Source organism: Erpetoichthys calabaricus, chromosome 6 (assembly GCF_900747795.2).
Source record: "Erpetoichthys calabaricus chromosome 6, fErpCal1.3, whole genome shotgun sequence".
Taxonomy (NCBI): domain Eukaryota; kingdom Metazoa; phylum Chordata; class Cladistia; order Polypteriformes; family Polypteridae; genus Erpetoichthys; species Erpetoichthys calabaricus.
Genome location: NC_041399.2, coordinates 118,235,127 through 118,262,747, shown reverse-complemented (window position 1 = coordinate 118,262,747; position 27,621 = coordinate 118,235,127). Strand labels below are relative to the sequence as shown.

The 27,621-nt window shown below is 36.9% G+C and overlaps 1 protein-coding gene across 1 annotated transcript in view; it reads left to right on the top strand.

The window, feature by feature from the left end:
- Nucleotides 1–27,621, top strand: part of asb10 (ankyrin repeat and SOCS box containing 10) — a 79,717-nt gene that overhangs the window by 36,707 nt on the left and 15,389 nt on the right. The window contains exons 2-3 of the mRNA XM_028803883.2: nucleotides 13,430–13,697; nucleotides 23,386–23,890. Of these exons, the coding sequence (XP_028659716.1) occupies nucleotides 13,430–13,697; nucleotides 23,386–23,890 (773 nt within the window). The remainder of the gene's footprint in view (nucleotides 1–13,429; nucleotides 13,698–23,385; nucleotides 23,891–27,621) is intronic.

Sequence of the window (27,621 nt, the reverse complement as noted above, 5' to 3'; positions counted from 1 at the left end):
ACATTATCAGTAAACTATTACAAACCTCTTGCTTAGATGCAAATTAGTGAATACCTGTAGTGAAGACAACAAAGTTGAAGTTAGTAAGTTAGATTTTATTCTGTTACTTCTAGTAAAGAAATATTTATTTAATAGCCTGTAAAGCCTGTGAAGTGCCCTGCAAAAGTATTCAGACCCATGATCGGTTCTCTAATTTTGCTGAATAACCGATCATACACTGAAATGTTGTCAGTGATACTTTTATTTCAAAACAGTGAAACTCAAAAGTATTACTTATTTTTGATGTGCCATTACTTTGTGTCAGAAAAAAGTATTAAGAATAAAAAAGGACCTGAATAAATAAGCAAGGCTACTTATATGTACCCGAAATATAATTTGATTAGATAGATAGATAGATAGATAGATAGATAGATAGATAGATAGATAGATAGATAGATAGATAGATAGATAGATAGATAGATAGATAGATAGATAGATAGATAGATACTTTATTAATCAGAGTGATCGCTAATTTCTAAAATATAATAGTTTATTTTTAAATGTAATAAGTATCATGAACATTTATACAACAGAGAAATGTTAGTAATGAACAAATTATTCATATATAATAGGCATACTGTATAAAGTTATCTGTTCTTTTTGTCAGAATATCCATCACAAATGTATAATTGTTCAATCTTTATCTAAAGTGGTGCTCATTTCTGCTTTTTCTTTTTTACCTTCTTTCATATTTCTTCCATTTCACAAGTGTGTAGCTGTTATACTATGTATAAAGATATGTACACAGTAAGAATGAATGAAAAGGGTTTGGTTACCAGAAGTAATTTAATTTACTACCTATAGAAAGGTTAAGATGGAAAAGGGCTGTTGTCAAAGTAAGAAGAGCAAGTTTAACGTGTCTTCAGTGACTTCTTTGTGGGTTAGAAAGATGACTTCCTTTTGATGGTTGGTTTCATATTAGGAGTGTTGAAATGTATGGGGTGAAATGTTGGACTAAGGGCCATTTTCTGGGTTGTGATCCTATTGGCTATGGAAAAAGAAGGAAGACGAGTAATCAGCTCTATCACTTCAAAGTTCTTTTTTGGTATACAGTACCCTTAAAACTCTTCTCCACAAGAAACAGATTTAGCCTAAACATCTGACATATGCTTTTGTTTTATTATTCAGTTTCGACAGTCTTTCATTTTGCTCATTGAGATTTTTTGGTAATTGCAGATTACATGTATTGTTATTGTTTCTGGTCTGCTGATTTCTACTGTACTTAACGTTTCCTGATTGTGATGTAGGTCACTATGACTATCACAGTAACTGGTAGTGTTTTAGTTGGTAGATCAGGGCTTCGCGTAAGAAAGGACTTGGATTTCAACTTAGTTTTCTCCTTTGCTGTAGAATTAAAATGCTGATCATTAAACTTCTGAGGATCTAATGATCTACACCATGGCCTCCTATCTACTTTATCTGGTCATTAGTTACCTTTGTCTCTCTTCTTTTTTACTCTCAATGATTTTTAATATAACTCATATAAAATGGTAGTTTGCTGGTGTTTTTTGATTTTAAATGATGTTTTAAAAGTACTTTTGCTCTCCTGCTACTCTAAAAATCACATGCATTAACTTTTGCAAAAAAGAAAAACATGAAAAGTAATGTGTTATCTCATTAAATTAGTGTAAATATCTAATGATAGGCTAGCCAATCACTTCTATTTATTATCTTATCTCTAGCTGGGGCTAACTGCATTATGTTGTTTGTGTTCGTAATTTTTATTCCATGTGTTTAAGTGAAAAGGAAACCATTGGAAAATATAGATATATGATGGCGCCAACTTACATTAAAAGTGTGACAGCTAAATTTAGCAAAATTGCAGTAACATGAACCATGAGTTCTTAAACATTTCAATCTGAGGATGCACATTACAAAATCAGTATCATATGGGGATCCAAGAAAATGATTGCTATCATAAGTGGTACAATAAAGAGAAAAATATCAATGGCCATATAATAAAAAAGTAAATGTTTTTGTTTCCTTGTAAGATTATTTGACCCATGAATATTACTAAAAGAGAAATTTAGGAAACAAAAGTATTTTTAAAACAAAACACCATGTATTTTCAAAACCTGCTTATTTCAAGCAGGGTTACAGGGCACCTTTAACCTATTCTAGCAACCAATGGGCACAAGACTGGGGACAACACCTAGACAGAGCCGATGTTCATCAAAGGGTGAATACATACACACACCCACTCACACACGCACGCACACACAAACAGGACAAATTTGCAATGCCAATTCACTTAACCAGTATGTACTGTGGGAAGAAACTAGAGCCCCCACAGAAAATGCACACAGACACAGGGTGAACATACAAACTTCAACCAAGGAGGACCTAAGGCTTGAACCTAAAATATTCATTATGATTCAAAACAGGAATAGATCCCTGATCTGTATTACTGCCAGTGGAATTGCTTATGTGTAAGCTTTAGTAAAGTTGAGAGAAAGCAATTCTTGGGGTGTGGAGTGAGGAAATGAGTGTTTTTTAAAGGACAGTATGAAAGGACATTTAACTTAGTTAATTGACTAATTGTGCCATTTAAGGAATGAAACAGTACAAAACTAATCAATACAGTTTGTTTACCTTGTCTTAAAATAACTTTTTTTTAAATAATGTTTTTCAAATGAGCTCCACAACTAATAATATATTTGTCAAAAAGTAGTACGCAAATAGTTAACTTACCCCAGCTTCTGTGTAGCAATTAAATTAACTGAGCAAAAAAAATGCTTAATTTTTCCTAAAAAATGTATGCACTATTTGTATTTACTGTATATGAGTGATAGCAAATGTTTAACTCCCAACTGTCATCACACTGAACTTTTTAATATTTTCTGGTGTTCTTAGAGTTCTAAGTTGTCTAATAAACATGTCCTTCGCAATACCAATAGAATAATATTAATCAAACTACTTTAAAATAGTGTAACAAGAATGAATTCTTTCTCACAGAGGTACATTAAACTTGATGCAAAATCTTTTTTGCACCTCTGTTACAGATTTAGATCTGAGGCACTGACAGTTTCTCATGGACACAGAAATGGATTTAGCATACAGTACTGCCACGGCACACTATATATAGTTACAGTATATATATATTCCCACACAATTCACTTTTTCTTCATAATTCCCTGAAAATCATCACATTCTTGTTCTGCTCCTGTTATTTTAATTTTGACGTTTGAATATTATGCTGTTGTCCCTGCCCCTCACATGCATGTCTGTCATTTCCTTCTCTCTCTTCCATTCTTATGCATGTCTTTGCTGTCAGACTTCTCAGTTTGAGTGTTTAAAAGGATAATAATAATATATTTTATTTACATAACACCTTTCATGCGGGGCGGCACGGTGGCGCAGTGGTAGCGCTGCTGCCTCGCAGTAAGGAGATCAGGTTCGCTTCCCAGGTCCTCCCTGCGTGGAGTTTGCATGTTCTCCCTGTGTCTGTGTGGGTTTCCTCCAGGTGCTCCAGTTTCCTTCCACAGTCCAAAGACATGCAGGTTAGGTGCATTGGCAATCCTAAATTGTGTGTGTGTGTGTATCCTGCAGTGGGCTGGCGCCCTGCTCGGGGTTTGTTCCTGCCTTGCGCCCTGTGTTGCCTGGGATTGGCTCCAGCAGACCCCCGTGACCCTGTGGTAGGATATAGCGGTCTGGACAATGACTGACTGATCTTTCATGCGTGATGCAAGGTGAAAACACTATTCTTTTTTTTTTTTTTACTTTTGTATGGATGCATATTTTGGATAAAGCTGGTTTTTTTTTTTTTTTTTTTATGACATGTCTGATTGACTTGCACCTACTGTTGCTGTTTACTGTGAAAAAACTGCCTCTTGCCCTAATAGCTTTATACCTGCTACTGTGTGTTTGAAAAGCAATCCAAAGAAATAACGTTACCACTTGAGTCAGAGTCTTCTGCAACTGTTCTATGTCTAAATATAGAAACTGTTTTTAATGTGTTAACTTAGCAAAAGTGAAGCCTTCTTAATCTTGTTTAAAAAAAAGCTAACATGTATCATAATCACCACATTCTTTGAACTATAAAATGCTTTTTGTTGGATATTTACATTATAAATAAAAACAAATTATTATATTTGGCAAAAGCTTTACATAGGGTACTAAAAATATAATACATATACATTTTTATGAAAAATCAAATATAGCAGCATAAAGGAATATTAAAGTGAAAGTGGCAAAAATAAACTTTATTAAGTGATATGTTTCTTGTATTAAAATATGGCAACTCTGCTTATTGGCATTAAAGCTGAGGAGTTTTACTTCTTGACTAATAAGATAAAGTAACCTCAGAAATATCATGACTAGGAGCTACTTTCAATATTCCTCAACGTAATACATTATAAAAAAATCATTTATCAATTCTTATATAAATTATTTTAAGTGCTCTAGAGGACATTCATTTTATGCATCTTTACTCAATTTTGTAAAAGTGAAAAAATCTAAACATTACTGTTGCCTTTCCATAAAACCAGTAATGTGAGAGGTATACATTCACTGCTGGCTAGTTTCTTAAAAACTTCATTCAATTCTTTTCTTCTATCTTATGAGAAGAGTTCTAATCAAGTGAGAAATGTCATACTTGTGTACAGAAATCATACTCAAAACACAATCGATTTCAGGGGTCTATCTGTTGGATTTTATGTAAAACCAGGTAAGTGCTATGAAAGGTAGGAGGTTAAAATAGGAACCATGTGCATGGAAGATGCTGCTGTATAATGCAAGGCTTGACAAAAGACAAAAAGAGAAGTAGGGACAAGTTGGACAGTGGGCCCATGGGTAGTTACTTAAAAATTGCACCTGCTTAAAATTATTGGGCAGGAAATATACACACAATAAAATCTTAGAAATTGACAGAAGTCCATGAATTCACACTGGCCTGGCTTGCAATGGAAAACAAATCCTGTTCTAAATCTTCCTTGTATGCCCTTATTTGTGCTCCATTCAATACATAGTATCGTTAATTTACCAGAAATCCAGTCATCCACCCATTACGTAAAATATGGAACCAATGTACAGAGATGTAAAAAAGCTCTTATCTGTTGCTCTTTGCCACCACAATCATTCATTCTACAATAAAAACTAGAGATCTTTGTTTTATGAATGTCACTGTGTGTTTGTCTTTCTTAGAAGCCAGTGCTGAAGTTGCAGAGAAATAGGCATCCTTTAAGAGATTAATTCAATAATTGGCTTAATGCAGTAATTCAATATGGTATTTTTTAACCAGCAGACAATTACAATTCACTGTAGAAAATGAGACACATCTGTTTAAAACATCAGAGGAAGCTTTGTACTTCCTGAATATGCATCCTGAGGACTAAATGAAAGGTGACAACCGTGGAACCTAGCAATGTAAACATGTACTGTACATCTGTAGTGCTATGGTGGAACATTATTAGAAATTATCTGCAAGGAGGTTTAGTTGTGTTTTATGTGCAACACATACTGAAGGACATGTTAAAACACTCTACTGCATTGAATCTGTGCCAAATCTACAAGGGCAAGCTAGATTATAATAGTGGTGAACGTGGTTTTAGAGTTATTATTTTAAATTTTTCTCTTATTTATGTACTCTTTTTGTAGCTGAAATATTTAGGCAGGTTCAAAAAACAAAAAGGAAGAAATTATTAGCTCACTTCTCTACTCCCTTCATTACAAAGTTAGATCTTCAGTTCCTGACAAAAGGTACAAGGAAAGCTATACATTTTTAAATAGTCAATCATTTGTACTATCCCATTTTCTGGATGTTTATAACGGAGCTGATTCTAGAGGGTTAGGGTGTAAACTATTTTTTACTCTCTATATCTAAGAGATGTCTGCCAACTAGAATAACAGAATTATTCTAACTAGCAGACATAATAATATACTTAGCTTGTTTTTTTAACGTGGAGGAATGTCAGTAATGTCTGCTAACACCAAATTTGTTAAAAATCTAACCTTCCCTAAAAATTTAACATTCATATTTATTCAAGGGCTCAATAACTATAATTTAAATCATATTTTTCTTATGAGGACATAGACAAAATTTCAAATATGAAAAAGTGGGAAACCTGCCAGTTTGAATGGTGTCCCTTCAGAATGTTATACAACCTTCTCTTTTAAACCATTGCAGTTTAACCACCACACCACCTACATGAAGGGAGGTCTAGAAGTGCACCATTCTGAGATTCATGCCATGCTGACTTGCCAGACGCCAATACTGCCACCTCTGGCTCTTGTTCACTCTGCTAATACTAAGACCGGTTTTATACTTCATGCAATGCGACGCGCGCTCCTGTAGACGCTACTGCTATGCAAGAGTTGTACTGTGTATACTTGCAAATAAATCTGGAAGATTCCACCAGGTGGCAGTGCAAGATCTCGTCATGGTGAGAAAACGTTTGGCTTTACTGTGTAGTGAATTGGATAAAAGGATTTTTAATGATTACATTCATCAATCATCCATCAGTCCAGGGATGTACCCATTCCAGCAAGGATCGGGCACGAGACAGAAACAATCCCTGGACAGGGAATGAGCTCATCGCAAGGTTAATACAAGCGCACACACACATACTAGAATCATTTTAGCATCACCAAATCCCAAAACCTTCATGTCTTTGGAAGGAAACTGGAGTATACTGTGGAAACCCACCAGGAAAACATGCAAACTCCAGGCAGCAGCGCTGCCACTCTGCCACCCCCACATGTGTAATTATTAACAGTATTCATTATTTAAATGAAGTTAACAACTTATGTGTAAAATGTAATATACATATTGTAATGCATTTCGTTATAAAAGTCATATCAAGTATAAATCTAAGGATTCTAAATGTGCAGAGAGCTGGAATATCATAGATTTAATGTGTTCTGTGAGGCGATTGCTGCTTGCCTCTGCTGTCAATTCAGGAGGAAGCCCCAGAAGCATGTGGCGATTAACAACTGGGTCGGTTTTAAGATGACATTATGACATTCTACTTTAATGACAAAATAAACTACGAGATTAAAGTGGACATTTCAAGATTAAAGCCGAAATTTCCAGTTTAAATCATAAAATAGACATTTTCACTGTGTCCTTAATTTTTTTCTTTGTGGCTCAAATACACTGCCATACAATCTGATGCTGTTGTGAAGGTGAAAAAAGATGATGGTATGTGAGACTTTTAAAATGTATCGTGTAATTACGTTGGGGAATATGTGACGCTTGAATATAAAAGCACCGCAAATGCATTTGTATGTCAGCATTTTCTTCACCACATCGAACCATTCATCAAACATCAAAGCACGCACATCGATCCTGTAAGCAGAGAAATCAGAGACTCTGATGTCATGCTCCAACTTGATTATACTGCATCCCCTGACTTTTTGCTGGTACTGCAACTCGCGCATGCATCACATTAATTTCTGAGGACATGCTCAAAGGACATGTCAAATGAACGCTGGGAGTGCATGGCAGCAATGATGCCTGCATGTATGTGTTCTAAGTGTGAAGTATGAACTGGCCCTAACAGTGGTGATGATACAGCACTGCATTAACACGTTGAAAAGAAAAAAGCAGATGTCATGTCTGGCAATGCTGTGTGTTTGAGAATTTCAGCGTGCTTATTAATGGAAAAAAAAGCCAACACACAGACAACACACAAGATTTTGTTATTGCCAGTTTTATCCCTTTACAATTTACTTAAGAGACAGATCCATGCCGCTTTGTGAGCACAATCAGATGCGCTGAGCCTCAGAATATGCGATTTAACTGTTTTAGCGTCACGCTTTTGTTACAGCAGATGAAATGACAGGGGGGTTAATCGCTTTTAATACAGTGTCCTACACAATCCCGATAAAGGAACAGAAGCTTTGTAATGACCATAATACGTAATCATTTTAATGAGCACATCTACGCGTTTGCCCGCATATCCATCCATTTGTAACTGGTGGATATAGTTCAGGGTTGTGAATGAAACCATCTCACAGGCATCCACTTACACATAGGGGCATAGTGACAGTGACGATAACAGTTGTAGCAATTCAAATTTGAGGCAAGTTTCAAACAAAGTGACTTGCCACCATTATTGATGAAATGAGCTGCTCCATTTGTTAATACTAACATAAAATGTATTTAGGATTTCAGTGCTTGAAGTGCATCTCCCAATTAATACGATATGTACATGTATAGTACGGCAAAACAGCATTGCTTCACTGCTGAATACGAATATGCAAAATCATGTTATTCGTTTGGTTTTTGGGGCAAACTAATGTTTATGAGCATAACCCCTAAAATGTGAAAAACATAGAAAAATCACATATGACTTATGTCATTTTTTTTTTTTTTGATAAACACTAATAGCAGCATAACTAAAGCATGTTGAGGGCCAGAAAACTATGATAACAGACCAGAACTGACATTATCTGACCAAGATCTTTTGGAGTACATCCTTTCTACACCTACTTTTCATTTTATCTCCAATAATCACTACATGTGGTTTGACTCATTAGTGTGCATGTTGGTATAATAGTTTAGGGGTACAGTTATATTTTGTGCATATTCGTATGTGAAATAAGATATCCATCTGATTTTGACTAATTTACTTTTAGTCGATTGAAACTGATCTACTTTTTACTAAAAGATTTACTAAAATTAACTTAAATTTTACCTAAAACTAACGATATTTAAGTGACTAAAATGTGGCTAAAACTAAAATGTAATTTAGTCAGAAGACTAAAACTAAATCAAAAAGTATTGTCAAAATTAACACTGGTCTGTCATCTTCATACGAGTGAAAATTAACATTATGTTTTCTAATGATAGTTTTCAATGGAAACATGTAAAGTGAAAACAGTAAAGGTCCCAGTACTGAGCCCTGCAGGACTCCATATCTCACTTCTGTGTATGTGATGTGTGAGTCAGTGTCTTGCACCCCAAAGACAAGGCTGAGTTTCAGTATTTTAGCAAATTCCGTATTTCAGCTTTATTCACCTCAAAACAGGAACAGCAAGGTTATTTATTGTACCATTCTACTATACACAGACACAGCAAACAGGCAGGTTTGGGGCCAGGTCAGTGGCCAAGTTATAATGTTCTCTGCGGTCAGCTTGCAGTTATTTCTGTGGCAGTGGAAATTTGCGGTTGCTTCGGAGACAGACAAGCAACCCTCAACAGGCATGGCAGTTGCACTTATGCATGTCGCCCTGTTGGGGAGGCTCCCAAAAGAGTTCAGAAGGCTCACAGTAAAATGACAGAGTTCTGTAAGCACATTTCTGGATGTACCAGAATCAATTTGATAAATTAGAACTAAACCAAGCAATGACAGTGGCTGTGAGACCAATGTCATTTTCTACCCCATGTAGTAAAACAGGATGGTCAATGGTGTCAAACGCTGCACTTAAATCTAACAACATAATTATAGTGGAATTTCCTTCATCAGAGGATATCAAAATGTTATTTACAACTTGTGTTAGTGCCGTTTCTATACAATGACCAGCGCAGAAGCCAGACTGGAATTTCACAGAAAAATTGTGGAGTGTGAGAAGAAGAAGAAAGGGTAAATTTGAAAAGGGTCTATAAATATTAAGTGTAAGTGGGTCTAGGTCTGGCTTTTTAATTAATGGTTCGATAATTGACACTTTTAGTGCATCAGGAACTGCGCCATTCAATAAGGAGCTACTGATAATGCTAGGAATATGTGCTGCCAGAACATACATTGATCTTTTATCTACTGTAGTTTTGTTGGCACTGGGTCTAAGGAACAATTAGAAAGTTTCACTTTAGAAATTAAAGTTAAGACTTCCAGTTCTGTTACAAGGTTAAAATTTCCAAAGTGGTGTATGCAAGGCGAGACAGGGTTTGCTAAACTGATAGTATTCTCGATTTTCTCATTAAAGAATATTACAAAGTCTGTAATGCTAATGTCTGGTGGTATTTTGTACTGTAGTGCTGAATTCCCAGTTGTTGAATTTGCCACTGTTTTAAACAGTACATGGAGATTATTATTGTTGTTATCTATTATTTTAGAATAGTAGTCTGAGTGGGTTTTATGGAGATGTCTGGCCGTGCAGTTAGAAAGACCTGCAATTTTGTTGCTTTCCATCTAAGCACCAGTTTTTGACACTCTAATTTAAGAGCCCAAGTGCTCTTTAAATAAATACATAAACAGATCGATAAATAAATATGCACTATGGTCTGAACACACACCGGAATGACTAAAAAAGAAGAAACATTTAAAAGTGAGGCATTATACAGGCATATTGCTGTTTGTATAAAAGAATCCCAGTAGCATTTCTTAACATATTTTAGCGGAATAATTTGTTCACTGAAAGTCCTCAGTGTTAGTGTGTCATGGGGGTGTGTGCAGCTGTGTTCATAATGGCCCTCAGTTTTGTTTTAACTCTCTCCTTCGCTACTACCTCCAGAGTGTCCAGAGTGCATCATATAACTTAGCCTGCCCTTTTAATTAGCTTCTTAATTCAGTGGGCCTCAAGAGATATAGAAGATGTGAAGGATGTCACTTCTCACATTAAAGGGTGTGGAAAGCAGCCTGGACACAGACAGGCAGACACCGATGGTTCAAACCCAAACACATGTTTATTATACACTACTTATTTACAAGTGCCCCTGCACCAAGCACCCTTAAGTCCAGGCCTCTTTCTCTAATGTGTCTCTCTCTGACCGCCTCCACTCCTCTCCTCCGAGCGCTGTCCTCTTCAACCCAACTCCAGCCATCGAATGGAGGGAGGCGGCCCCTTTTATGTTCACCCAGACGTGCTCCAGGTGCCTCCTGATGAACTTCCACCGGCTCTTTCTGGTGTGGCAGAAGTGCCGGCTGAGCACCTGGAAGCACTCCGGGTGTTCCTGGTAATCCTCCGCCAGCACGTCCGGGTGTGGCGGAAGTGCTGACGGCCAGGGCTCTTCAGGCATCTGGGTGCCCCCTGGCGGTGACCACAGGCCCCTATAGGGTTGAGCTTCCATGCTCTTTTCCCGTGGTTCCCATACCAACCAGGGCAGCTGCTCTCTCATGGTCCAGAGGAGGCATAATCCCTCTCCCGGTCCTTCCAGGTGTCCCGGCTGGGTACCACCCCCAGCCGCTCGCCACAAGGGATACAGTCTCCTAAGAAAAAAGAGTCTACTCTGCCCTTTCTTATACAGTTCCTCTGTGTTTTGAGACCAGCCCAACCTGTCATTCATGTGGTTCCCCAAGTATATGTAGGAGTACACAATCTCTACATCCGCTCCCTGAATAGTGACCGGACACATTTGGTGCAGTGAAAGTAAATAAGCAGTTCCTTGGTTTTACTGATGTTAAGTTGTAGACTATTATTTGTGCACCATGAAACAAAGTTCTCCATGTAAATCCTATACTCTGTTTCATCCCCCTTATCAATACATCCTATTTGAGCAGAGTGACATTATCTCATGTTATATTTGTAGTTTGAGTGGTACAGAGTGAAGAGAAAAGAAGATATAACTGTTTCTTGTGGTGCTCCAGTGTTGCTCACATCCATATCAGAAACAGTCCTTGAGTCTTACAAACTGTGGTCTGCCCAACAGATATTCCATTATCCAGGACACTATAGGCATATCCCTGAGCTTACACCTTAACAGGGATGGCTGAATAATATTGAAAATACTGAAGAAATTGAAAAATGTAATCCTCACAGGGCTGCCAGTTTTGTCCTGTTAAGAATTTGCTTTGTGGAGAAGACAAATAATAGCATCCTCTACTCCAGTCTTTGTCCGATAGGCAAACTGCAGTTGGTCCAACTGATCTACCTCAAGAGGACTCATATAGTCCAGGACCAGTCTCTCAAAAGTCTTCATCATGTGAGACATAATTGTCAGTGGTTTGTAATATTAGGTGAAGAGGTGCCTGTCTTCTTTAGAACAGGAACAATATAGGATTTTTTCCACAACAGCAGCACGTTTCCGGAGACTTGGAGACAGACTGAACAGGTGGCAGAGGACACCATATGTTTGGGAGTAAAACCAGACTACGTAGTTGAAACCCCATTCACACAATGGGGAAAATGGGAACATTCCCTACTAACACATAATAGATCAGCATTCAAGCACATATTTTCTTTATGCTGTGTGAGGAACAACTATTAACTACTCAAGTGTTAGTGTTTTGTTTGTATATATGTCACTGACCCTTTCTTGCAGAAGACATACATATTGTCATAGTTGTAGTCATAGTTCCAAGTATATTTAAAAACTGCAATAATTCACAGAAATCTTTATTTTTCTTATGCTTCAAAATCTACAAGCCTTAATATAATTCATGCTAAGTGTAAGTAGCACTTAAAATGACCTGAGAGATTCTCATCTCTCTTTTGTTGATCCTTTTCTACCCGAGTTATGCCACTTACTTGCTGATGATAAAAATCCCGTTTACAAGCAAGGTGTGGACTTTTTGTTGAGACCAATGCTACAAACACCACTAAGGCCTTGAAGAAGACAATATGGCATTTACAGCTAGACATACTATAGAACAGAAAACTAGAACTTTAAACTCAGCAGAGTCTTTGAATGTACATGATGTTGGTTAGAGGTTAGATGGGTCTTCACACAAACTAATACAGAAATTTATACTTAAAAAAAATCAGTAAACCCTGTAGTTGCAAAGCTCAAGGGGTATTTGATATAGCTATAGACCCTAACAACTAGTAAGAATTGTGGAAGCCTGGTCTTGAAATGGGTGGCTACATATTGAAAAAGAATAAAGATAAAAGCATACCCTTATAAGATCTTTCATTGGTATTAGTGTTTTACATGAAGGTAGATTCAAAGTTATCACTTTCTCCTTCATTGTATATTATTAATAATATTGTTCATAGCTACCCTTTTGCTCTGTTTTTCCCTTAATCTTTCTCTTACACGATTCTTTCTCTTAGAATGTGTCTTTGAATACCAAAAAACATTTGATGTATACTGTTTACAAGTTTCCTTCCTTTTGTCTTATATTCTTGCCACTTGGTTAACTTTATGTTCCATTTTATTTTAATTTCAACTTTCCAATAATTTGGTTCTTTCCTTCTTCCAAAACTTGTACATTTCACAGTTATCAGTTTTTCAGTTTTAATTTAAAAATAATTATTATGTTGATATGTAATGTATCAATCTGGAGTGCATGTTTTTTATCGTTCCAAACATACTGCTTGATAAACACTGTGTTTACTTATGAAACTGCACATTTTCAGGACAGAACAGTGAAACATACAGTACTTGGCTGTTACCTTGCATAGAATGCTGCTAGGATATGTTGTATTTCAGTGGTTCTGCAAAGAAAAAAAGAAGACTCAGAATGTAGATTGATTAACTAATCTTATTTTCTACATAAAACTGCAATTAGATACAATTTTCATGTATACCAGGGTTTAACAGTATGCTTTTTGTTGTTCCTAATCCATGCAGGGCTTTGGTCTCTGACTTATGAACAGGAGTTGACAACTCCACTTCATATCACCGCAGGTAGAGGTTATGTGGACTGTTTAAAGTATCTGCTAATGAGAGGATCAGATGTAGAGCTAGCTCCAGGTGGCAAAACTGCTCTTCATGAAGCATGCTTAAATGCAAGAGAAGAATGTGCCAAGCTGCTCCTAATGTATGGTGCCAACCCCAATGCTGTGACAGAAGATGGATACACACCTCTTCACCTTTGTACCAAACCAGAGTCTCTTCAGTAAGTATACTGAATGTTTTACGTGACAATATAGTATAAAATAATATATTTAGCTGTCAAATAACTAATGCTATTTAAATGTGTTATTCTATTATATAATACTTTTTCAGAATTCATTTACAGCATATATGTCATCAGATTATATATATATATAAAAAAGGGGGTGAAAACAAAATACTATAAGCACAAGTAGTGGTGAAAAAAGAAAGCCAAGTCAAGGGCATGGACTGTGCATGAATGTCAAATGTATACCTTTCCACACTGCAAAACTACACCCATTAGGCAGTGCCACAGGACAGTGCGTAGGTTATAAAGTGTTAAAATAACCATTCCAGTTTAACCAAAACCAATTCTGAAGATAGAAATAATAAAAGATGGAAAAACATTTAGTAATACCTTCAGCTACAGTGAGACCACAGTAATCTCTGGGTGAACTAAACCTGTCTTTGGATGCATGCTAAGAGGCTAAGGTAAAATAAACAAAGTATAAAACAGTGTTAAATAATGAGACTGAAAAACTTGTTTCTATATTATAGTATGGTTTTATAGAGAAAAAATATGCCTATTATCTATGCAGAATAAATTCAGAAAAAAGTGTTAAAAATTTTAAATCAATATCATTATAATAAACACAAAAAGCCTTGTGATGACTGATGGCAACTTGTGTACATTTAACTCTCAATGTGCTGCATTTAAATCATGCAAAAACTATTTGTGTTATGTTAGTTTGTTTTATTTTCATGTCATAATCAGTTCTGCTCTCTACCACACTACTTGGTAACTTCTTCCATGTATCTATGGTACGCCTTGTGAAGAAAAACTTCCTAACATTTGTGCAATCTTCTTCTTTTGGCTGCTCCCGTTAGGGGTTGCCACAGCAGATTATCTTCTTCCATATCTTTATGTCCTCTGCATCTTGCTCTGTTACACCCATCACCTGCATGTCCTCTCTCACCACATCCAAAATCCTTCGCTTAGGCCTTCCTCTTTTCCTCTTCCCTGGCAGCTCTGTCCTTAGCATCCTTCTTCCAGTATACCCAGCATCTTGCCTCTGCACATGTCCAGACCAACACAATCTCGCCTTTCTGACTTTGTCTCCCAACCATCCAACTTGAGCTGACCCTCTAATGTACTCATTTCTAATCCTATCCATCCTCGTCACACCCAGTGCAAATCTTAGCATCTTTAACTCTGCTACCTCCAGCTCTGTCTCCTGCTTTCTGGTCAATGCCACCATCTCCAACCCATATAACATAGCTGGTCTCACTACCGTCCTGTAGACTTTCCCTTTCACTCTTGCTGATGCCCGTCTGTCACAAATTACTCCTGACACTCTTCACCATTCCACCCTGCCTGCACTCTCTTTTTCACCTCTCTTCCACAATCCCCATTACACTGTACTGTTGATCCCAAGTATTTAAACTCATCCACCTTCACCAGTGCTACTCCCTGCATCCTCACCATTCCACTGACCTCCCTCTCATTTACACACATGTATTCTGTCTTGTTCCTACTGACCTTCATTCATCTCCTCTCTAGAGTATATTTCCACCTCTCCAGGGTCTCCTCAACCTGCTCCCTACTATTGCTACAGATCACAATGTCATCAGCAAACATCATAGTCCACGGGGACTCCTGGTGTTAGGTGTATAGCTAACTGTCTAATCTCGTCTGTCAACCTGTCCATCACCATTGCAAATAAGAAAGGGCTCAGTGCCGATCCCTGATGTAATCCCACCTCCAACTTGAATGCATCCATCACTCCTACCGCAGACCTCACCACTGTCACACTTCCCTCGTACATATCCTGTACAATTCTTACGTACTTCTCTGCCACTCCTGACTTCCTCATACAATACCACAGCTCCTCTCGAGGCACCCTGTCATATGCTTTCTCCAGGTCCACAAAAATGCAATGCAACTCCTTCTGGCCTTCTCTAAACTTCTCCATCAACATCCTCAGAGCAAACATTGCATTGGTGGTGCTCTTTCTTGGCAATAAACCATACTGCTGCTCACTAATCATCACCTCACTTCTTAACCTAGCTTCCACTACTCTTTCCCATAACTTCATGCTATGCCTCATCAATTTTATTCCCCTGTAGTTACTGCAGACCTGCACATCCCCCTTATTCTTAAATATCGGCACCAGTATACTTCTTCTCCACTCAACAGGCATCATTTCACTTTCCAAGATTCCAAAAAAACAATCGTGCAAATATTGTGCAATATTTATCCATAACGAGTTTCCACCCGTGTACACTTATTCTTGTTGAAGTATTATACATATTTTAAAGTAATAGCCTGGATCCACTGTATTATTTCCTTTTTATATTTTTTAAAACTTCAATGAGGGCACCATTTAATTCCCATTCACCTAAAGTAACAGTTCTTCAATCAAATAATGCTTGTCATGTATTTTGACTAAACATTTCAAGGAAATAAACCAAGATCTTTACAGATAAAAATCTCAGAGGGGTTATTGCACATAAGCACATTGAAAAATAGACCTGTGTATAGGTGTATAGCTAACTGTAATTCTGAAGTGGTGAAATATCTATTCCAGGAAATCCATGAGCAACCCAATGGTAATTCCTGATACTTAGCGTGAGTGGATCATCTATTTTAAGTATTTAATCCCATAGGGAAAGTCTTGAGGAGACATCAGAGAAACAAAACTCATAACATTAACTCCTACAATTAGTGAAAACCTCAAAGTAGTACCCACTTTTTTATAGTGTAAGGCCCTATGGTGACCCTATTTTCCCTTTTTACCCACTTTATTGTGTAGACCTTAAAAACATTTTTTAAATCCCATACACTTACCACTGTTTGATCAGGTAGTTTAGCACTTCCTCCGCCCTTCCCTTCTATATCTGTAACCTCAGCCAATTAGATAGTGTAAAGAAACAACCAGGAGTTAAGTTACACATTTAATTATGTATTATTGATACAAATGCCCAAAATATTAAAGAAGCAGAATACTATGTGAATATTGGCTTACCATTCCCTTACAGCCTAAGTAATGTAGCAGTGTATCTTGTGCCCATAGGTGGCTGTTGGTTTATCTTCAGTCTAGCTTGCTTTGCTATCACAAGGCTTTTGAATGGAGTATTGAAACGGGCCATATGTCTGTCTGAATATACCTGCTGAGATAGATTTGTCTTCATCATGGTCTTCTCTTCATGGCCAAATCCATCTTACTAACCGAAGGTTGTAAACCGGATGTGGACGCTGGGCACTGGGTGCTGGGCACATCGAGGCACACGCGCACTGGCACACTACCGCACTGCAACGAGCCCGCCACAGAGCAAAAAAAGAAACGAGAGGATTCGAAGGTTGTATTACAGTACGGAAACCACAGAGGTCCACACTGCGCACTAACGCACTGCAACGAGCCCACCACAGAGCAAAAAAAGAAACGAGAGGATTCGAAGGTTGGATTACTGTACGGAAACCCCAAATGTCCACACTACACAGCATATTTCAATCACATTACAGTATTACAGTAACACATTATTAACAGTCCAGCCACAGAAAACACAGAAACACCACCAGATGGAAAGAAACAATACACGAGCGCTCCGTATTAAACGTAAGTGCGATTATAATTCTTAACAGTAGACGCCGTATAGCTAACGGAGTCACAGGTCCAAAAACAAACAGCTCAACTAACGGAAATACAAAAACGAGCCCGCATGGATACACATGATGAACGCAGGTGCCCACAGCGCGTGAGCTACGCCTGCTCTAATCCACTGTGCCAGTAGTATAGATCACATAACGGTCACAGACTCTAACCCAGCGGCTTCCCAGACTCAGTGGCTGACACACGAACACCACAGCCTGTAAACTGAACCTGCTGTGCTCCACTCTGCCAGCAGTCGGTAAAAGTAAAGGCAACGGAATCACGTCTCCACAAAACAAGACCGACTTACTACAGATATGCATATGTAGTTAAATGACATTTCCCCAGACACACCCACCCTCCATGATATGTCATCCATCCAGATATCGGACGGAACAGAAACTGATTGCCATTCATGGATTTCAGATTCGCTAGCGAATCGCGGGCTTACTAGTAGTAAAGAGAAACAGGTAAGGGCAAGGCGACCAACTTTATACCATTCTTACTACAAAACACAAGCTAATGGGGTGTTGTAGTACAGAATGGCCTCTGATTCAAAACCAATGATAAATAGCCATACAATACAGTTAGTTTATCTGCCCATTCCTGGGCAATCTACTAATTAAAGTACTCTGGTACAACTCATCCCCAAGTTGCCTTGTTTAGTCAGTTTATGGCCTTCCTGGGGGCAGTAGCTTATAAACTCTAAGTCAAAACAGTCACCCTTGCCAAGCTGGTCTGATGCTTCATCCACCTCACCATAAATTTCACGTCATGAGTCAGTCCTAAAGACTGGGGGTATTGGTTAGATAAACATCAAAGCGCCGCTGTTCTCGTTAATGAAGTAAAACATGCCTCCTGAAACACTTATCTAATATTACATTTGCTTTGTGTAGTTTACAAATAAAGACATACTAAAAATTTATCAACTTATATGCTAGAAATTAGTCCACCATATCACCTAAAAAATACTGTCTGCTATATATAGCGACCTACAGCGACTGAAGGGGTAAAAATTTTAACAATAAATGACAGCAAGTGAATATATCTATCTATCTATCTATCTATCTAAATCAAACAAGGTACTAACTAAAACAGGAAGCAAATATGTCATCAAAGATCTTTAAGTGTGACAGCAGAAAACCCATAAGAAGATATTAAGAATGATGAAATATGCATGTACTTCTAAAGCAATATGTAAATATGTTAGCTACCATGTCTCAAGTGCAGGTGTAAGGTAGGAATATGGATAGACTGTTTATCTATTGAGACAATTTCATTCTATGAAAATGTTGCTACCTGCCAGATACATCCAAATATCTCTGAATCTGTAGGAGTTTGAAAGGCTATTGATCTTTATTTGTAGCAATGCTTATATACAGTATGCTGTTTTCTTAAAATATTCTGTGGTATTCCAAGGGCCTCTGTAATCTTGAAATAGGATTAAGATTAAATGGGCTCAGAAATAGATGGTTGGATATAACATGAATTGAGGCTCTCAAGTAGCTAATGGTATATTTAATGGTATATCCCACTGAAGATTTGTTGGTGTCGATATCTTTTCATGGCTGTATCATGTCTCACTAACACACTGAAGGCTGAGAGAAGCAATATGAAAGTTTTCATGAGATGGCATTGGTGACTGGGTAAGTTAACCATTGCAAAGATGTTCTGCTTTCAGTTGTACCTAGTGGCGGTAACTGACCTTCTTAAGAAACAGCTTTTAAAATTTCTGTGAATGTAGAAGCCATTCAGAATTTCTTCAAGAGGATTCAGAAAATCTAAAAGACAGCAAATAAATTAATTTAACAAGTGATACACAGCAGTTCTTAGGGGCTTTTTCCATTGAATTGGACGTTTTTGTGTGGGGAAGGTGCTAACAATCATGGCTCTTGAGGACATGTCCCCAGCTGTTTTGTTTTTTTTTTTAATTTATTGTGAGTAAGCATTGAGGTTGGGAAAGAGCTAATAGAAGGCTGCTGTTCCTCTGCACCTCTCTCATTGCTGTGTTCTGGCATCATTATTTGTTGTTCTTAGTAAATCTCATAAAGAACTGGATGGAATGAAGGTGCAGCAAGAAGTCAGTGATCACTGATAGGGGGTTTCCTTTATCCTATTCTATATTCCTCCTTTGTAACTGCTGATTACTAGTTATGATGTATTGGTATTATGCTCTTTACTGTCATTGCCTTTTTAAATAAACATTTGATCACAAAGAAAGAAGGTCGCTGTTGATAAACTGCTATAGTCTACAGAACAAGTCAAACATGGTTCTGCAAGGTTGCTATATATCAAATTAAGCAAACCAGTCTTAGCTAGTGCTGCCTCAGATTTTGAAGGAGACAGTTCTCAAGTCAAAGACCCAGTGATGCCTCATCAATCTATGCACTTATTGATACTGGTGGCAAACCAAGACATTTACTGATTGGTTATCCTGACATAGGAACCTAGAAATCAATTTTTTTTTACGTCTATAAAATTTTGAATTTCTTTTCTTTTCTTTGTAACTCTATTCTTTCAGCTTAAATAATTGTAATTTTTGATTTCTATACTCTAAAGCTTACTGGATATCTTTATATATTTTACCAAAGAATTCTGGAAATAAAATAAATATAAAGAAAGCTGAAATGAATAATATTCTTCAATAAGACATACAATAATCAATTTGATTATCATTTTTAATACAACATAATAAAATTTTTAAAAAATCACATTAATTTTTAATACTCTATGATGTGATTAAATATTTTTGCAGTATTGATATTAAAGCTTTGCAGTAAATAGATAAAGGTAGCTTTTATTAAATGTAGCAGCACATTTTACCACCTCAGACTGGTATTTCCATTGAAGAAGTTAGTGAGCTGTTAAATATTCCCTCTTACCATATAAAAGAGTCTTTCCCTTGCAAAAACTTCAGTCAGTAACAGAATTCAAGAAATAATATGTAGGTTAGAGCATTCTCTGTCTCATGTTGATAACTTCCTTGAATACATTCTCAGAAAGTACAGAGGTTACTTATTGCTTCATTCAGTTTAAAAAAACTCATTCAAAATATGATAAGCAAATAAGTTATGCTTGTTGTTATTAAATGTTTACTTTGTTAATACTGAAGTAGACTTAATTCTGAAAAATAATTTCACAAAATAAATGTAGTGTATTTGCATATATTCCCCACACAGACTTATGTTGGTGTACAATTTTTTTGATCATGTTCAAAATGCTCAACAAACATGTACTGTAAGTTGCAGTATTGTTTCTGACAACTTTAAAAACTGCAGTAAATGTACACCCAAGATATTTAAAATAATTAGTAAAAATTAATTTGTTTCAACTTCTTTTTATGGAAAATTCCATAGGAAACTGCTCTGTTTAACCACTGTTGTGTTTGTTATATCAAAGTTATTTGATCCATCACTGCTTTTGTCTTTGCACATTTTACTCATCATGCTGTATACTGCAAAAAGTGAAATTTAAGCAAAAGGAAAAGTATTTATATCATGACATTAAATCTTGTTTTCCTTATTTTAAGAATTATTGACTTATCAAAAATTTGTATTTACAATTATTTAGCCTACTTTAAGAAATCTTGTCAAGTAAATTTTGCTTACCCCATTAGCAGATTTCTTTTGTTAAATAAAACAATTCACATTTAAAGTTTTTTGTGTAATTTTTGCATTTTTTGCAGTGTACTGTTTATGCTGCTGCATAAATCCATCCATCCATCCATCCATTTTCCAACCCGCTGAATCCGAACACAGGGTCACGGGGGTCTGCTGGAGCCAATCCCAGCCAACACAGGGCACAAGGCAGGAAACAATCCCGGGCAGGGTGCCAACCCACTGCAGGCTGCATAAATCACATGATGAAAATCTATTCACATGCATAATAGGTTCAGCCAGCATCCATGCCTGGAATTCAAATAATTTATTTAATAATGATATCTTTTGCACACCTCTGATTCCGCTTGTTACAAGTTGCCAGCATGTACACACCATAATATAATATTCATTATTTAAATTAAAGAATTCACTTTAGCTTATTGTTTTACATTTAAATCTCAGTTTAAATTAAAAACTTAAATGAATATCAGGATTCTATTAATTTCATGTAACTTTGTGCATTCTTTGTTATAGTCTGATTTCATCTAATTCCATTCCCCTGCTAATAGTTATAAAGCCAAAAATGTAGCAGTGGTTTACAAATAGTAAATAGGCTGGGACCATTATTAGCAAAACACATAACAAGTGAAATAATGAGCAGGTGAAGACAAGTGAAGTCTGGCGTTTTGTGCTGACAGTTTGTGTTGGGGACAAGAAAGTGGGATGTCAGCCAGGAGGCAGATTCAGACAAAAATTGAATAATCCAGCAGATGGAAAGGCCAAGATAGTTCAGTTCTCTTTAGTCCTTTGTTGTTAAGGATTTATGGTCCTCATGGGAAAGCTTGATTGTGCAAATCTGAGAAGAAAATGTAAACAGAGAGTCTCAATGTAGAAATAATGGAAAACCATTCCAAAAGCCCCAAGAATGGAATACTCAAAGAACTGCACTTTGATTAGGGTTGAGAGGTTTTTAGAGTTAAGCATTTGTGCAAGTAATTTGAAATGTGGAAGATTTACATCATTCCATGTTGCCTTTATAGTAATGTATATTGTCTAAAAGATTTAACCACACAGTCGTCAACCAAATGGCTGTGATAGATGTCTAGACTCAACTCTGTTTGGACCAACAAAGGCCTATGTGCCTTTGGTAGTTATTTTCCGTATAAAAATAAAAAAATGCAACTTGAGCTCAAAAGAATTTCTAGATATCAACTATAAGGTGCAATGATTCAGCAAGAATGCAACTGTGACAATTAGACCCAAGGGTAAACCTTTCAGTGAGGACAGCAATTTGGGTGTCCAACCTAAAATATAAGAAAGGGTCTTGGTTTGTTAGATGGGCTGTCACTTAATTTTAGATTGAATGAATGAACTTATCACAAGACTTGGGTAATGCTTGATCTTGTATAGCATTCACATGGCATTTGCTTCTTGGCCATCACAACACATGTTTACTGTTAAACGTACAAGTAGAAGCAGATCATGGGGAAGATGTTATACCTCTATTTTAATTACTTCTTCAAGTTCAAATTTATTGCCACTTGTATACAACACAGTGAAATTCTTAATTTCATGTTTCCTACTAGGGACATTAACACAATACCAAAACAAAAACAATGAATTCAAAATCATACATTGAAAGAAACATATATACTATATACATAATTTATCCAATATATAGTATTTACAAGAAATAATCGTGCATTAGTCAGTAGGAGTGACTGTTCAGTAACATTATGACCTGTGGATAAAAGCTGTCTGTGAATCTAGTGGTGAGAGTACTGGTAGTCTTTTGCCATTTGGTAGACTGAAGGAGAGAGAAAGGTGACTGTACAGTATGGCTAAAGTCTTTAATAATACTGGTAGACAAAAAGGTAAGTGCTAATCTGTGTGCAAATGGTGTGAGAGAAGGTCTTTATTTTTAATAACTGTAATTCCACAGTAATGAATGAAAACACAAACAGATATGAGAAGAGTTGGGGTCCTATCCAGGAAAACTCTATGTAATTGCTGCAAGACAAAGAAAAGGAAAAGATCAAATGAAGAAAGGAATCTAGAACAGTAGTTTGTCTTTTTGATATAGAAAGGCTCAGTTCAGAGGGATCTTCTCTCAGCATGCTGCTTGCTCATGTAAATGTCAACTTTCAGTGTTGGAGCATCTTTTTTTTGAGACAGTCCAGAATGGGTGGGACATGGGTTGCAATGAATGTGACATCAACCTTCTTCTGGGGCATCCTGTTCATTTGTAAGGATGGAAATGGAAGGCATGTTAGTGGCTGTACAGCATTCCTTATCTTTCTTTGTGTTCACTTAAACAACATTCAATAAGGTACTTACCAAACTCATATGGTTGACACCTGTATTGTCAAAGTAGTATAAACAATGTTACTGATTAATGCTTTATCATTTGAGATGCTTTGTAATGCATCATAAATGCCTTGTTTTAATATTTCTTTTTCAGATGTTCAACTCTGCTTCTTCAATTTGGTGCTGCTGTGAATGGCTCCTGCTTACAAGATGATGAAACTCCATTACATGTAGCTGCAAGCTGTGGTCTTGAGGAGCATGTGGATCTCTACCTGAGAAATGGTGCCAGCATTGAGAAGCAGAATGATGAAGGTCAAACCCCTCTCCACTCAGCCTGCTCTGAGCCCCATGGAACACAGGACATGCAACGTTATTTTAATATATGCCAGAAGCTAGTCAGTGCAGGGGCCAGCATTTTTACTGCTAATCAAGATATGCAGACTCCATTGCACATGGCCTGCAAGACTGTGAACCCACACATTGTTGACCTATTATTACAGCATGGTGCTCTAGTAAACAAAATGAGCTACGGCAGTGAGACACCACTGCACATTATTCTTAAGCTAGCCTGCTTTAACCTGGACCATTGCCCAGAACATATTGTTCGTTCACTGGTCAACTATGGTGCCATTCGTGTCTGGCCCGGAGCACTGCCTAAGGTAAGAGAAATAGTGAGGCTTTTTTAAACTGTTTGGTTCTCTGCATTAATAAAGTTGCGTGTGTGTGTGACAGATACATAGCACACAGCACCTTGTTTTGAGTTTCTAGTAAAAAAACAATTTTTGGCACAGAAAAAAAAGTAAACCCTTTGTATTACATCCAATTATTATTAAACACAATTGGTTTTGGTACCCTGATGGCACAATAATCAGCACTAACGGCTTACAGCTGTAATCAACTGTATTTAAATCCTTGTCCCATCACTGGCAATATGGAATTAGTACATTTGCTTGTGTCTGCATGGATTCTTTTTGGGTACTCTGACGTTCCTTCCTCAGCACAAACAAACATTTTCAAATTAGTGAGTCTAGATTTGTAGTTTTTTAAATGCTGAGTGTGTGGACTCTGTAATGAATTAGCACTCTGTCTAGTATTGGTTCCTGGTTTGCATCCAGTGCTTTGTTGATCAATTAATTTAAGCAAGCTGAGTAAATAAATGGATACATTAAATACAGTTTCATCTGTCAATATTCATACTCACTTAAGGGAGGAAACTAACACTAGGAAGAAGTTGCTGATTTATCAAACTGGCCTGACTTTGGGAGCCAAGAGGATAACCAGAGTACCTATATGGAAAAAAAAAGGAGAACTTGACAGTAACCTAAACCTGGATTTACTGTGCTGCAGTTGTGAAACAATAATACTAACCACTGCACCCGCATCATGGCAAAATTAAATGCAATCCAATTTGTTAACCACATTGAAATGTACATGCATATGCATGTGGTACATTTAATTTCAGCACAGTTTTATGGTGTCATAATTAAAAACATACCAAGCAAATAATCGATTGCTTAAAGGCTGCTCCAAGTATATAGCATTTTAATCAAAGACCACACATTGATCATGCCAAAACTAAATGTAATGAAATGACCAATCAAAGAATTGTGTGCCATATTGAAAAGCAACGCAATAATACCATGCCAAAATTTAATTTATTTTTTTCAGCCATTTAATTTGGAATAAAAGAGGACAGCACTTTTTCACAAGCCTTTAATGTACATGATATTTTCTTTTTTAACTTTGAAACTTACACACTTGCATTCACCTGATATAAATTATTGGTCCTCAGTCTAAGACTTTTGTAAAATATTAATTTTAATAAAGTAGTATGCTAAATAAAGAGGTGGCCATTTTTGAATTCTGGCTCACCATTTGAAAAAGTAGTAAAGGTTACTGGTCTAGAGAACACGAGTTTGCAGAAAACAGAAAGGTACTATCATTCTCTTCCAACACTCACTTTTTTCAAATGAGTTATCTCATTCCTAATTAGGCAGTGTTAATAAGAGATTAATTGGTGTTAATTGCTGATTTTCCTTGCTAATCCCCTGAAGGGATGCCCAATCTGCTTCTCTCTTCAAGTGTTTAATTACTTCCTTCATTCTCCAAGGCTTTTTAGTCTCTGTACTACTAAACAGTGGGCTCCACTACAAAGTGCTGTGCCGGCTGTGCTTTACAGCTGTCTTCATTTTTTTCCGTTTTTGTGAAAATACTTTCTATGCATGCTGCAATACAACGTAACAGCTACATAAGAGAGAAGAACAAGTCACCAGTTACCTTGAGTCTGGAGATCACAGTAGACATATATAAACATATATACTTAAAAGCTGCTGGAGCCAAAGAAATTGTTTTGTACCAATAACTATTATGTCTCAAATTTGTAATAAAATTTATGCTGGAGAAATATTTGATTTTTATGTTATATTATAATATTTTGAGAATAAACAATTCTAGTCTGCTATCATGAAAAAATGTTGTTGGAGGGCTTATAATAATTTTGCTAAAACAATAAAGAAATAAATGGCAGAACAAGTGTAATGCAGGTAGGAGAGATAAACACAAGTAGTAACAACTATCCACTCGTTCATTTATTTTTGAGCTCACTTATCCACTTTAAGATCATAGAGATCCAGTGTCTATCCTGGCAACATTAGCATGAAGGAACAATTGGATTGGGTGTTGGAATCTTTGTAGAGCACAATCATGCACACACTCAGACCCACTCACACCAGGTCAACTTACAACTAAAAAGTATCCAGAAGCTTAAATTTGGAGTTTATCCAGAAGAAAACCCATACAGAAGTGAGGAAGAAATAATGACCAAATCTCTTCTACTAAAACAGCCACAATTTAAACCCAAGGACTGGCAGTCTGTGGTGTCACAAATACCAAATAAAGTAAAACCAAAAGAAACATACTAGGGCCAATTGGGTCATTTGTACCCAATACTGTAATTACACTTGAGGGCAATCTAGAAGATGATGCTGAGGGTAAGTGTGTGTCTCTGTATAATCTTGAGGCCATCAAAATAATGTGCCTTGATTCTTGAGAACCTTTAAAATGCATTGATGATAAAAAATCTACAGTAGCAACATTAAATATACATTTTAAATTGTATTGGTGCTTAATAATGTTAATAAGTGTAAATAAAGCATTAAAACTAAGACTTAAATGTCTATAACATGTGGCAGACGGCTGGGGCCCTTACTAGCTAGGATGCTTCAACAATGAAAGGACCGGGGCAGAGTTTCTCCCCAGGACCGATAAATGGCAGCCCCCTTGGCTTACAGCAGAGCCACGAGTTTGGAAAATGTAAGCTCAACCCTGGTGCAGCTGATGGCCACCGCAAGGGGGTGCCTGGACGATTACAGGGCCTTGTTTGGCAGCACTTCCGCCACACCAGAAAGTGCTGCCGGAAGAAGGTTGTTGGGAACCTGGAGTCCTTCTGGGGGCCCTATAAAAGCGGCCAGTCGCCACTACTCAATGGAGTCGGGAGGAAGAAGGACAAAGCCTGTGAGGAGGAGTGAAGGTGAAAAGGACTGGAGGCGAGAAAGACTGTGCTTGGTGTTGTACACATTGTGCTCTTGTGGGGAGCAAAAAAAGCACACCCCACCTTTAAAAAAGGTGTGCTGTGTGGAGAAACTTGTCTGTGTCAAGTTAGGGAGGGCTGAACACACCCTGGTGTTCACAAATGATAAACCCAACCTGTTATTATAATGTTTGAAATGTGTTCAAACCTAACTGTCAATGGAATTCATTAGTTGTTTATGAATTTGGGTTTTTTATTTCCACATTTAGTATGGCATAATGGTTAGAGTTACTGTGTCTTGAATTCTGGCCTGGTTGCTGCCTGTTTGGAATTTCTACATTCTAGTCACATGCATGGATTTTTCTTTGTCATCCTAAATTACAAGCAATTTGCAGTAGGTTAGCTGGTGAAATGGATGTGTTTAGGTGTGCTCTGTGAAGTTTAATTCTTTCCTTGTTCCTAATGCTGTCTGGAAAAGCTCTGGCCACCAATATTCCTAAATATTGGATTAAGTATGTTCAGAAATGGAATAACTCAGTAACTCAGGCAGGTTATAATAAAAATAAAATTCAAATTAACATTTGCTAAAAATGTAATGATCGTGTAAGAAAGCACATAAAAACTTGTACATAAAAACAACTCAAACCAGGAGTACGCCATATTGAAATAAAAAATAAATAGAATATGGTTTCATTATTATTGTTAAAAATCCTTTATTCTTACATCATGTCTCTGAAAATACTTACCTGGGGAAGCTTCAGACAGGACTCCAGTCAATAGGAACACTCATACTTGTTTATTTTAGCCAATTTAGAATTGCCAATTAACACAAAACTCTGTAGGATGCCAGAATTAACCAGA